This window comes from Candoia aspera, chromosome 1 (genome assembly GCF_035149785.1).
Source record: "Candoia aspera isolate rCanAsp1 chromosome 1, rCanAsp1.hap2, whole genome shotgun sequence".
NCBI classification, from domain to species: Eukaryota; Metazoa; Chordata; class Lepidosauria; order Squamata; family Boidae; genus Candoia; species Candoia aspera.
The window spans coordinates 179,324,598-179,337,654 of NC_086153.1; the positions used below are offsets into that span (position 1 = coordinate 179,324,598).

Sequence of the window (13,057 nt, forward strand, 5' to 3'; positions counted from 1 at the left end):
CTTCAGTGTTTCAGCTGTTACTGATTAAAACTCAGATCCTTATGTGTTTGTTTAAGATTGCAATATGGGTAAGATCCCACTACATAGTGGGAAATATTTCAGAGTAAGAATATAGACCAGCCTTTCTCAACCTTTTGACCCTGAAGGAACCCTTGAAATATTTTTCAGGCCTCAGGGAACCCCTGCACAGTCAGGGTCAAAAATAGGCCAGAAGTTACAAAATTACTCTATTTGTTTCATATGTTGGCCTGTATATATACATTAACAGTGTTTTTAAACTAAAATAAAGAATGAAACTTACCTCTTTAACGTGAAGTTGCCTGAATTTGAAATATTTTTTTAAATAAATCCTGATCTCCCAGGGAACCCCTAGTGACCTCTCGTGGAACCCTGGTTGAGAAATCCTGATATAGATTCTACAATACATTGAACTTTTATTTAATAGGCTCTTTCAAAATCTCTAATAAAACTTTTTATATCTAATAACAAGCCAAATAATCCTACAAATAACTGTTAAGATTTCAAATGGATAAAAATCTAAAATGCTTATCTTAAAAAAACTAAAGATTTAAACAAGTACTTAGAGCTAGCATCCTTAAAACTCATACTTTAGTTTCCCTTTTATTTTGTCTAAAAACTGGTTTTTCACTTGTCCTTTGCTTTCCTTTTAGCTGAAACTATTAGTAATTCTAACTAGGAAAGCTACAGACAAAAGCCCCAGGCTGCTTTTGAATGAGTTATATAGCTACTTGCAATTTCACAACTTGAGAATTTATAGTGATCTTGAGATTGATAGTAAAGAATAGAGACTGTTTGGACTTTATGGTCTCATTTACTTTAGAATTGGGAGAGGCAATTAAAAAAAATACATTGTTTGCTACCCCAATTGAACATCTGGGATATTAATTTAAAATATGTTTTTGAATTTTTAAACTCTTCCATCATTTCTAAAAGACTGAGATTTATCTTTAGGCCTATTATGAAAATAAATAGTCTCTTACTAAGGAACTATTTGACAGCCACCTACATTTGGAGTTACATTGATTCCGTTGGGATTGTACCAGTATAAGTAGTCTTGTTCATGTTAAACGTCTAAATACAGTTTAAATGATTAATATACTTTAATTTAGATGTGTGTAAATAATTTTTGTTTGTTTGTTTATTGTAGCCACAGAATATTTTGTTGAATAGTATATGTCCCCTTGGTGATATAAAAATAGTTGACTTTGGTATGTCTCGGAAGATTGGAGGTTGTGGTGAACTACGAGAAATAATTGGAACACCTGAATATCAAGGTAATTCACACACATTATTTGAATACATTTCCCCTGATGTTGCACCACCCAGGCTTTTTGAAAAATGTCCGTTCCTTTGCTCTCAAGACTGACACACTCTTCCCTCTTCAGTTGTTCTTCAACTGATCATACAACATGGATTTTTTCCAAATGGAAAAAGTATAGCTTCAAAATAAGGTGGGGAAATTGTGAACCTACAGGTACAAAACAAAGTTTTTATGTGGGGGGGAATGCTCCATAGTAAAAGCACAAAATAACCACAAAATTGTGTGTATAGTGGACCTGGGTTGCTTTTGTAATCAATTACGATTTTTGTGTGTTTGATGGTTTTACTGTTGTTGTATTGTAAACAGTCTTCAGTCATTTCAGTCTCCTTGTAAATAAATAAAATAAGAATTCCATACAGAAATGGGCATAAGTATAATACATAGAAAGATCTATATTATCAAAATTTCACAACGTATATGCAAACTGTTATAAAGAAAATAATCTTCCTGTATAGGTCATTATAATGTACTAGGAAATGAATACTTGTTTTCTCCCTTTTCCTGCTGGGTGAATTGATAACATAATTTATCTCAGATAGCTCACTGGGTGGAGGGGGTGCTTTCTGCCAGAATATGCATTTAGTGCTACTATTAGGCACTTGTGAATACCTAAGGGAGGCCCTTCAGACAGTTGCTCATGCCCTGGTCACCTCACAACTGGATTTTTGCAATGTGCTCTACGTGGTGCTGTCCTTGAGGACCACCTGGAAGCTACAGCTGGTTGAAAATGCAGTGGCGCAAGCCATAATGAGAGCCTGTTAGCATGCCCATGTGTCACTATATGAGCTGTATTGGTTGCTAGTCAGCTTCCAAGTGCAATTCAAGGTGCTGGTCATTGTCTATAAAGGCCTGTGTGGTATAGGGCCTGGATAGGTACCCTCCAGCAGAAGTGAGTGTGCTCCAGGTACACTCTATTAAATGTTGTCATCTGGTGGGATGGAGGTAGCATGCCTTCTCTGTTATGGCCCCCACTCTCTGGAACAGCATCCCCCTAGAGGTTAGGACAGTGCCTTCTCTCCTAGGTTTCCAGAAAGCTCTCAAAGCTCTTTTTTAAGAAAGCCCTTAAAACCTGGCTTTGGTCCCAGGCCTGGGGACCTGGGGAATATTGCTGTATTTTGTGGGGCCCTGTTTTGTTTGACTTGTCACTTTTAGGTCATTTTAGTCTGGGCTGTCTGTGTGGTTTTATGTTCTATAACTTTTTATGGATTTTTTTGGTTTTCTATGCCACCCAGAGCCCATCAGAATTGGGCAGCTATAACGAAGTTAAATAAATAAACAATGCAGTAGGTGATGTACAGAGGTTTATAGTCCTTAACCAGTAGAGTTCGCAGCATAAAAGAAAATGAACAATGCATATGTTAAAAAGGAGTGCATGCAGTTGGAACAAAAGCTGTTGATAAAAGGAAGAGTTTTCTGGGAAATTACAGCAGTAAAATACTTATTTTTATTTATTTATTTTATTTTTAAATTTTTTATCTCACCTTTATTATTTTTATAAATAACTCAAGGTGGCAAACATACCTAATACTCCTTCCTCCTTCTATTTTGCCCACAACAGCCACCCTGTGAGGTGAGTTGGGCTGAGAGAGAGGGACTGGTCACCCAGCCGGCTTTCATGCCTAAGGTGGGACTAGAACTCTCAGTCCCCTGGTTTCTAGCCCAGCACCTTAACCACTAGACCATACTTGCTCACATATACCATGTGATGTTGACAGTTGCACTCTGGATATAACTAAGTGGTTGTTAGTTGCCGTCGAGTTGCTTATGACTCATGGCGACCCTATGTATAACAGAATGAAATGCTGTTTGGTTTTGTGCCATATGTTATCTAAATTAGGCAACATCTAGTTCAGATGATAAATCATCATTTTAGCTCTTGCAGCCTGAAGGTGAGGGAGAGATCAAGGTACAGTCAATGACCTAATATTCTTATTAGGTTATCTTGCTTCCTTTGAACATTGATCAGGATATATTACTTTCAATAGTTTCTGCTACTCTAATGCAAATGGAATGCAAAAGTGATGTGTTTCTTGTAGTTGTTAAATGATGCATTCCAGAAAAAAATAACTTTTTTTTTCTTTTCTGGTTAGCAACATTCCTAGAAATAACTGGGAAAAAGATGGGAATAGTTAGCAAGAATATGGATATTGAAAGATCACTGGGTTTACATGGCATACTGAACTGTAGTTTACAAAGCACAATGGATAAGTTCACAGCAACACATTAAGCCAAAATCAGTTAAACAACATTATGGCTTAGTGTGTTGTGTAGATCAAGCCAGTGTGGGCTAAAGGGCCAGTTTATACAGTCACTCTGGTAGATAAATAATCTCTTTGGTAAGATGTGGATCACTCTCAATGTATGGTAAAATAGTGTGGCAGATCAGCAATAATCTTGAACATATGATAAAGTTATTTTAATACTGTATTTAATGGTATTTTTGCTTTCCAGCACCAGAAGTCTTAAATTATGATCCTATTACTACAGCAACAGACATATGGTAAGGTAATTTCTTACAAGATTAAAGCAACTTTAAAAACTTTAATTGTATAGTTTCATCTTAAAAGCTCATTAGTTTTCCCATGGAGCCTTTTAAAACCCTTTTTGAATACTTATGGCCTTTGGGAGCAAGTTATGATCTTGATGAGCTAGAAAGTGAATTTGGGGCAGACAGTTATTTCCTGTGACTCCTTTTTCCAGATGTAAAGCAACATAAAGCAGAGATCATGTTCTTTTGCTTCAGTGTATTTAAGCAGCACCTGTTTGTGATTAATTAAAAAGAGAACTGTCATCTTTGGGTATAGTATATAAATTAAAATTTGTTACGTAAATTAATATTTCAAATAAAACCTAGGATGGTGGAGTCATCTTTACTTTTTTAACTTTCCCTCAATGATCAGAAATACCATCTTAACTATCTTATATTTACTTGGATTCTCCATCCAGAGGAATATGAATTTCAGGTGAAACAAACTTATGCTGTTGATAAAACTGTACAAACTATTCTAGCCTGAATCCATAACTCATTGCTTATCCCTTCCTTCAGCTGATACCTATTAAATTTAATTTGTTAAATATACTTAAAATTTGTGAGTCTATACAATATATATACAGTCTAATCTAGAGTTCTTGACGTGTGTATTGGAAGTCTTAAAAAGCACAAGTGTTCAGACATGTTTTGAAATTGCAATAAATCAGGAGTAGGCATGTCGTGATCCACGTGCAATCTTTCATCGTCTCATTTGTGTTCCCCTGCATCCCTAGAGTATGGCACTGAAACTTGGCTGCAAAATGACCAAATTTTGGCAGTGTGATTTTGGATTATTGTGTGTGTGCGTGTGTGTGTGCATGCCATTGAATCAGTCTGGACTAGTCCCTGCACTGTTTTTGGCAAGATTTTCCAAGTGCTTTGCCGTTACTTTCTTCCTAGGGCTGAGAAAGAAATGACTGGCTTAAGGTCACCCAGCTGGCTTTGTGCCTAAGGTGGGACTAAAACTCAGGGTTTCCTCGTTTCTAGCCTGGTTCCTTTAACCCCTACAGCAAACTGGTTTTCATGGGGTTGGATAGGGATGAGGAAAACAATTGCTTGCCTTTCAGAAGCCTCCTGCTCCCATTCCCACTCCACTAATCCAACCCTACTTCCAGATAAAATAAAACCACCTTTTAGTGATTTTAGGATTCTACCAGAACACCTCCTGTGAGCCCCACTGCTGAAAGAGGGGGCTGAGTTGCAGACCCTGGCCCCTGAAACACTGCCCACTTCTGCACTAATTGCAAGTCTGTTCTCTGGAAGTCAGAGAACATGGTACTTATGGAGATACTGTGATTCAGTATCTCCATAAGTACAATGGGATGTGTATGAGATTTGCTTCTATTCGCTGTAACAGTTACATTTTGGATTGAGTGTCAAACAGGTGACTTCCATTTGCAGAATCAGATTGTGTCAGCATGGCACATGCTTGCCAGGATTTGTAAAGTCTTTATGAAAAGGCTTTTGTTCCTTATGTAAGCAAATTATATTTGTTACAAGACACTGATGAGACAAATATCCTGGTGTCAGTGGAGATCAGTGTGGAAAATACAAGCAAAACATTAAACGTTTCAGGAACTTACTTTGTCAGATACATAATCTGAGTGTATACAGCTTTAGTGTACTTGGAATGACTTTCTCTGATAAGTGAATAAAAAAGCAGTAAAAAGGATTAAAATGTTTTAGCACCTGTTACTTACCAACAAGAAATATTTTAATTTGTAACATCCATGAAAAGACTTCTTAAACTTCTCTAATTTCAGGAGTGTAGGTGTAATCTCATACATGCTGCTTACACATGAATCTCCATTTGTGGGAGCAGATAAACAAGAAACATACCTCAACATTTCTCAAGTCAATGTGGATTATTCAGAAGAAACATTTGCTTCTGTTTCATCATTGGCCAGAGATTTCATCCAAAAACTCCTTGTTAAAAATCCTGAGTAAGTTTATGGGGATGGAACATATGGAGGGATTTAAACTAAAACTTCCATGCTTTGTTATGAATAAATATTAATAAAAATGGGTTTTCTTATGTCAAAGCTTGGGTTTTGGATGACTTCATAGAGTAAGTACACTGCAAGCTTAATTAAAATAAGAATCACTTTTATTTAATTCTTTCATTCTCTGTTCTGTTGTTAGGTTAAACATAATACCTAAATAAACAAGATGTTGCAGACATTCTTTGGGCTCTAGTGGGTTGAATTTATTTGTGCCTTACAGGAAAGTGTGGTAATACAACAGCTCTGCCTGTTTACTGTCTCCAGTGACTGCTAGCGGAAGTTGAATCCATGTTTGGGTTGTTTTCTATCTGTCTCTCTGAAAACAGTAGGGCAGAAGAATGAAGAAGGTGGAGCAGGGTTTGCTCCAAAATAGGAAGATCTACCCCTTTACTAATTTACCTCTCGACACCATGGCCTGTTGTGGCATGTTACAGAGCCTTTCCTCTGTTTCTCAAATGTCTTGGTTTATTCCTACAGGATTGTGCTATAGGATCCTTTTTGGTGTGCTAGTTTGTTAATAGCTCTAGTCTTGGAGCATGTATGTGTCCAAATAGACACATGTAAAATGTAAAATCCAAATGTAAAAAAAATTTGTTTTACATTACAGATAGCATTTGAAAGTGAGGCAGAAAAAGGAGAGGGGAAGTGTTGTGCACTGTTTTGATTTAAAGTGGGCAAGAGTGCTTTGGATCCATCATGGGCTCCTTCTCCCTACCTGTTGATGGCTATTTAAAGAAACATCTTTTCCTGGACTTGCATGGTATTCAGGATGTGACCAGTTGTTGCTGCCTCTGTAATGCCCCCTGAACTTTAAGAAGTATTTTCCTGAGTGTGTGTGGCTACCATGTGAACTCCCAGAAAAAAATGTGTCCTTTTTAAACAACAAACAACAGGTATAAGGCACCCACACCAGATCTGAGACATCCTTGCCTTCTTTGGATCTGAAAAGTCTCCCCCTGGGGAGAAGGCTTTTCATCTTGTTTTCCTTACCTCTGCCAATATTTTTTCCTGGCTGATACATTTCTGAAATATAGGATAAAAGAGCTGATTTAGGGTAACTAGCTTTTGTTTAACATTACCCAGCTTCCTAAAGAATGTGGTAGCAAGCTTTGAAGTTGTTATGAAAGGAGAATGGAATGAATCCTCTTTCTTTCCCTTTTGTATCCTGCCAAATCTAGTTGACAGTTCTATTTGATAATCTATATCAGTATTAAATGGTAGTGAACTATCCATTCTTGTGGCTCAATTGTAACTTAAGTTCCATATATTAAATCTACGTCTCTCTTTTACTTTGTAGAGAGCGACCAACAGCAGAGGCCTGTCTGTCTCACTCTTGGTTTAGGCAAGGAGAATTCTTATTGTGGTATAGCCCTGAAGAAAACCCCAGTTCTTCTCCAGCATACGATCATATGAATAAGTGCATAGAAGAGAGAAATAATAACAGGCCCATGTCTAATGGAATGTGCAGTGAGCGAGAAGATAAAGAGAATATTCCAGAAGACAGCAGTACAGTCTCCAAACGATTCCGCTTTGATGATTCCTTGCAATATTCTCAAGAACTCGCAACAGACTTTATATGTTAACAAATGCACTCCTGCAGGTTATCTTGAATTGTATTTCTGATTCTAAGTTAATCTGGTGGCACGTGGTTTAAGATTATAGCTTGGCCACAACTGCGTTGTTGTTATCCTGGAAATGCACTTTCAGTTGATCTGGTTTGGGCCCTTCTTTGTGCTGCCATTGCTGGCAATGGGTGTGACCCCCTGGGAGACTGGAGTCTTGGCACCTGAAGTGGCTTGTCTTTGGAGGCAAACAGGTAACTGAGTACATTTGCACTTTCTACATGTAAGTTCAAAACATGGCATTTTGGGCTGATCCCTGATAATGTAGGCAAGCTGGGAAGAAGAGTTGCAAGTTAGCAACACAGCCAAGTTCTAAGCCAAAGAGTGATCTAATAATACATGTGTAACTGAAACTACATGAACTTGGCAGAGTGAAGACATGATTCCTTTTGTTCAGTCCTAGAAGTACAGTCTCATGCTGTCGTCGTTTGATGAAAAAATTCAAATTGGTGACTTATTAGTATGTAGTATGCTCCAGTAAGCCTTTCAAGCCTATTTTCTTAGTTGGAATAGTCACTGGGGCTGAAGTGCTTGGACTGGGTTCCTGTTTAGCTGCCTAGTTTTTTGCATGTTTACTCAGAAGGGCCTTATCCCCATTTATAGGAGAGTGAGTTTTCAGCTGTGGAACAGTTCCCATGTGGGACATAAATCGGTGTTTGCATTCATTTTTTCTGTTATGCAGATAATTTTTGGATTGAATGGAATGCATACTTAGTTTTGAAACCTTCCATTTCTTGTTCACATAAATAAGATGGAAGAGATTGAAAGATACTTCTGGTGCCAAAAAAAAAGCTGTATTTTCTCTTAGGAAGTAATGTTTTGTCCATGCCCAATACCATGCCATATGGAGAGGATAACCTGTGTAATATTATGGACTTAGCAAATTAATTATTGTGTGGTTTAAATTTGAAAATGAGATCTTCCAAAACAATGTGCAGGGTCAGGTAATGGTTTTAAATTACCTTCTCCAGATGAAGTTGATTTCATCAAATTATTCTTCCAAATTATAATTATTTCTGTGCTATTGTAAATTGAAACTGCTTATCCAACAAAAAGGTGGTAGTAATAGCACAATCCTATTTCTGTGAACATAGAAGTAAATTCCAGTTTGTTCATGGATTTTACTTCCAAGGAAGTGGTGCAAAAAGTTGCTGATTGAAATAATGTAATGGGAATATGAATATTTCATTAGTATTCATTAGTATAAATAAAGCAAAGAAAAACAGAGAAAAAAGGATCAGTCTTTGTGGCATTGAACTTCTGATTAATTCACAGCCTTACGTTAATGCCCAGTCCTGAGATGTGCTGTGTTAGGGGTTAGATTAGGGTTTGCTCTCAGTTTGCCAGTCTCATCTTACAAATAGCAAGATGAACCGGGATGAAGCAGAAGGGAGGAAAATGGTGCAATTTCAAGACCACAGTCTGACATTAATGCAGAATTTCAATATTGAAAGCCATATTTTCTTCTGATTCTCAGTCAAAAGCCAATATGGAAAGCACAGGTTCCCCCACCCCATCAAACAATCTAATTTGATTTTTAAAATTGGTACTATTAGGCATTCTAAAAAAAGGATCATAATGGATTAATCTATTTTTAGTAAGGGAGAATGATTACAAGTGAAAGAGCATGCCACAATAATGGTTATTATAGCACTTTATAAAAAAAAAGTATATGATACAAGAAATGTTTCTATTGTGGTATATTTTTTTTTAAGTTTACATTTCCAATCTTAAATCTTTTTAATATTTTGAATACATAGGTTTTTGTCTCTAGTTGACAGAGCTATCGAGATTTTATATACACTTGTATATGTATGTAAATTTGGGGTGTCCCTTGAATCTGACAGTTCTAAATTTTGAATATCTCTAATTTTGTAAGTTTTCTAGTTTATGCGTACATTTGTATATAATTTTATTGGAATTATAATTGTTCTCTGAATTCTTTGTTTTGTGTTCAATATTAATGGGGCTTAATGGTTACTGGCACAGAGAGAATGAATTTTAAAAGGGCTATCTCTGAGCTAGATTAAAAAAGTGAACTGCTAAAAAAATTAAAAGCAGAACAGGATCAAATCTTGACTCTCACAAAGTTTTGTGAATTCAGGTTAAAAGCTTCATCTGGAAGGCCTCATAATCTGTTTGAATTACCGCCACCCCCCAAAAAATGTTCTTTGGGTTGAAGTCATAGCACAAAAGATATTTTAGATTTATGATATCAGTCCAATTAATTTTTCTGCTGGGTGGCATCACTGCCCAAAAATAAAATGGCCAAACTTATGGAGCCTTTTTTTTATCCATGGTGATTGATTAAATATTCAACTTGCTTACTGAATTAATGGCCAATGATTAATATTTTATATCAGGTGTTCCAGGTACAGTGGAAGTTCATTATAACTGACTAATTGCACAGGGGTGCGGGTTTCATTGTTCATGAATGCCTGGTAAATCAGCAAGTATGTCATTGTGATGATTGCATAATTTGCCTGATGGTATCAAATGCAAAGCAAACGACATAAGTTAATCAAGGTCTTCAGAAGGATATGAGGATAGGTATGGCTGCCCAGGCATCTTGGGAGGGCAATTGGTTGAGGGAAAGCTTAGGTTGCCAGTCTCCAAGAAAAAAAGTGGAGAGAAAAGGAGTCCTCCCTCGATTTGCTTCCATGGATGCTTGCTCTCTCGGCCTCAGAACTGCCCTCTTGCAGTAGCCCCTTTTTTCTGTGAAATTTCACTGATAACCACCCAGAGTCATTGTTGAGATGGGCAGTGGAAAAATGCAATAAATAAATAATCTGCCTTCACATCAAAAAATCAGGGTTAAAAATAAAAATTATAGAAGCCTGTTACTGTTTCTTATCTGTGATTTGTTTCATAACAATTGCACTTTGTTTTTGAAAAGGTTCTAGTGAATTTCTTTTGAACATCTGGGTTATCTTAAACCAGTAGTTAAAGTGGAAAGCCACTTCTATTTTAGAATCTCTGTTCCTGGTAACCGATAGTGCTGAAATGTTTTCGAAGCACCTGGGATAGTTTTTCTGAAGATTTCCCATCTCTGAATTATTATAGTTTCCCTGTATTTCCACTCAGTGTAAAATTCAGGACAGCATTCAGATTTCCCTACTTAAGTAAATTAAGGCCATCTCTCGTCTCTATTATTCTTCCAGCAACTAGACCCTATTCATTCACCTTCGGTCTACAGAACTGAAGCGAAACATCATCTCTTGGGTTCAGACTTACTGTATATATGCAATACTTGTGGTGCCTGGATCTCCTCCCCAAGATAACTGAACTGTACAAAATCATTGAACTGTAGCTGCTTCTAAATAGACAGTAACAGGCACTGAGAGCTTCCAGAGCGGATTAGTTCTTAATCATAGTTCTCTTGGTCCTTAAAAGATGTTGAGCAGCTATTCCATCTTTCCTCTAGATTTTTTTTTCTGGAAAGAAAAATAGTATTGTGGAAAAATGGAGGGTGGTGGTGGTTACTATTGTTTAGATGTTTAACTTCTAATTATAAATTTTGATGTTGTAAGCTGCTCAGAGTCTTCTGGAGTGAGTGGCCATAATATTTAGATTTATTATAGCCACCAGCTCCAAAAGATTCTGGGCAGCTTAAAACATCAAAATGTATAATTAAAACAGTTTAAAACTTGGCAACTATTAATAATAGCCCAGACTAAAAAACAGCCATAAAAAGAAGAAGAACAACAATAATAATAAAAACCACAACAGGGGCTTCACAAACACGCTTATCACCAGGCCTGGGAACAGAGCCAGGTCTTAAGGGCCTTTCAGAACCCCAAGAGAGTGGGCACCCTCCGTATCTCTGGCAGGATGTCATACCAGAGGGCAGAGGCAGCAACAGAGGAGGCACACTTTCTCAGTCCCACAAGATGACATTTAATTAAAGAGAACCTGGAGTGCATCCATTCTCTCCAAACTTACCGGGCAGGCAGAAATGATTGGAGATTGGCAGTTCTGCAGACAACCAGTTCCTATGCCGTGAAGGGTTTTATAGGTGACGACTAGAATTGTACCTGGAAGCTGACTGGCAATCAATGCAGGTTGCATAGGAGCAACAACACATGGACATAACAAGAAGTGCCTGTTACTGCTCACACTGCTGCATTTTACACCAGCTGTAGTTTCCAGATGGTCTTCAAGAACATTCCTCTTTAGAGCACAGTGCAATAGTCCAGTTGCAAGTGACCAGGGCATGAGTGACCATCACAGATGATACAATTTGGATCTCTGATAAAACACTATCAAAGATTAATGTCAGCTGCACAATAAAAGATATTTCCCATTCACCAGGAAGATGGAGCTAACTAGAAGGGGCTAACTTGTCTTTAAGCGAGAAGGACCAAGAACTAACTTCTGGTTTGCTGGGAGAAAACTGCACATCCAACTTTGCCTTCTATAGAAAAACAACTGTGTGTCAGCTCCAACTTCTGAAGGTGACTGAAAGAGAAGAAGGAAAAAGAATGCCAGGAAATAAAATTCTCCAGGAAAGGGAACAACTCTGCTCAGAAGGAGGAAGTTTGTAGCTTGCAGCCAATTAGCTGAGGAGTGGGTACTAGCCTTTCAGAGTGGCTGAGAAGACCCTTAAAAAGTTGCATTTGCTAATCTGTATTTTAAAAAGAAGTGGATTTTGTAGCAAAAAAAGAGAAGAGACGGGCACGGGAATGGGCCCACACGAGGCCAGCAAATTGCTTGGATCAGCAAGGAGCTTGCCCCTCCAAGCAAACAAGAAATCTTGTTGAGGGTGTATGGCAAAGCCACAAGTATCTATAGAACAGGGTGTTATCTGCTGCTTGTTTACTACTGGAATGTGGAGGGTGTTCTGGCAGGGTATTTTATCCCCTAATTTCATGTCCCAGCACCTCACTATCATGGTTCATCTAATCGTCCACTTGCAGCTTTCCATTCTTCCTGATTTTTTTTTCACATCCTGGTTAAAGTCAAGTATGATGGGGAAGAGGTGATGGACAAATATTTCATACAAAATACTTCATTACAGGTTATGTTTGGACAACATGCTCATCCATGATAAACTGAACCATCATTTACTCAACCCAATTTTCAGGGTTTGCACAATTTACTGGACTATTAATTAACCATCTGGGTTGAGTTTGCTCAACACATTAACTTCCAATGTAGTTAGCTAGTTTATGGTTCAACATGTTGTTGAATATAGCCTTAGAGTAATATTTCTCTATTTTAAGCTCCAATTTTACTTTTAATCTCTTAACCAGGAAATATATTTCTCTTAACAGCAGACTTAGACAATAAGAATTGACAAAACTGAAATCCCCCTCTCAAAAAAAAAGGCATATTGAGAAACTGGAAAGAGGTATTGGTATGCTCAGAAATACAAAGAAAATCTCGAAGTGGGCAAGTGATGTCTTAGGATGAACTCCAGCTGCATGCTCAGCAGTTACGGAAAGCTGTATGTCTGCTGGGGAAAAAAACGGGACGGGAAGTCGATGGAATGCCCTGTTTTGGGCTATCCAGTGATTGCCCCTCAACTTGAGGCAGCATCCACGAGCTGGGTTTACAAAAC

At 37.6% G+C, this 13,057-nt stretch overlaps 1 protein-coding gene across 1 annotated transcript in view; it reads left to right on the forward strand.

The window, feature by feature from the left end:
- The window catches only part of STK17B (serine/threonine kinase 17b), a 30,081-nt gene extending 20,645 nt beyond the window's left edge, over positions 1 to 9,436 (forward strand). The window contains exons 5-8 of the mRNA XM_063318047.1: positions 1,169 to 1,295; positions 3,794 to 3,842; positions 5,636 to 5,815; positions 7,173 to 9,436. Coding sequence (XP_063174117.1) covers positions 1,169 to 1,295; positions 3,794 to 3,842; positions 5,636 to 5,815; positions 7,173 to 7,458 — 642 coding nt within the window. The 3' untranslated portion in view covers positions 7,459 to 9,436. The remainder of the gene's footprint in view (positions 1 to 1,168; positions 1,296 to 3,793; positions 3,843 to 5,635; positions 5,816 to 7,172) is intronic.
- The last annotated feature ends 3,621 nt before the right edge of the window (positions 9,437 to 13,057 follow it).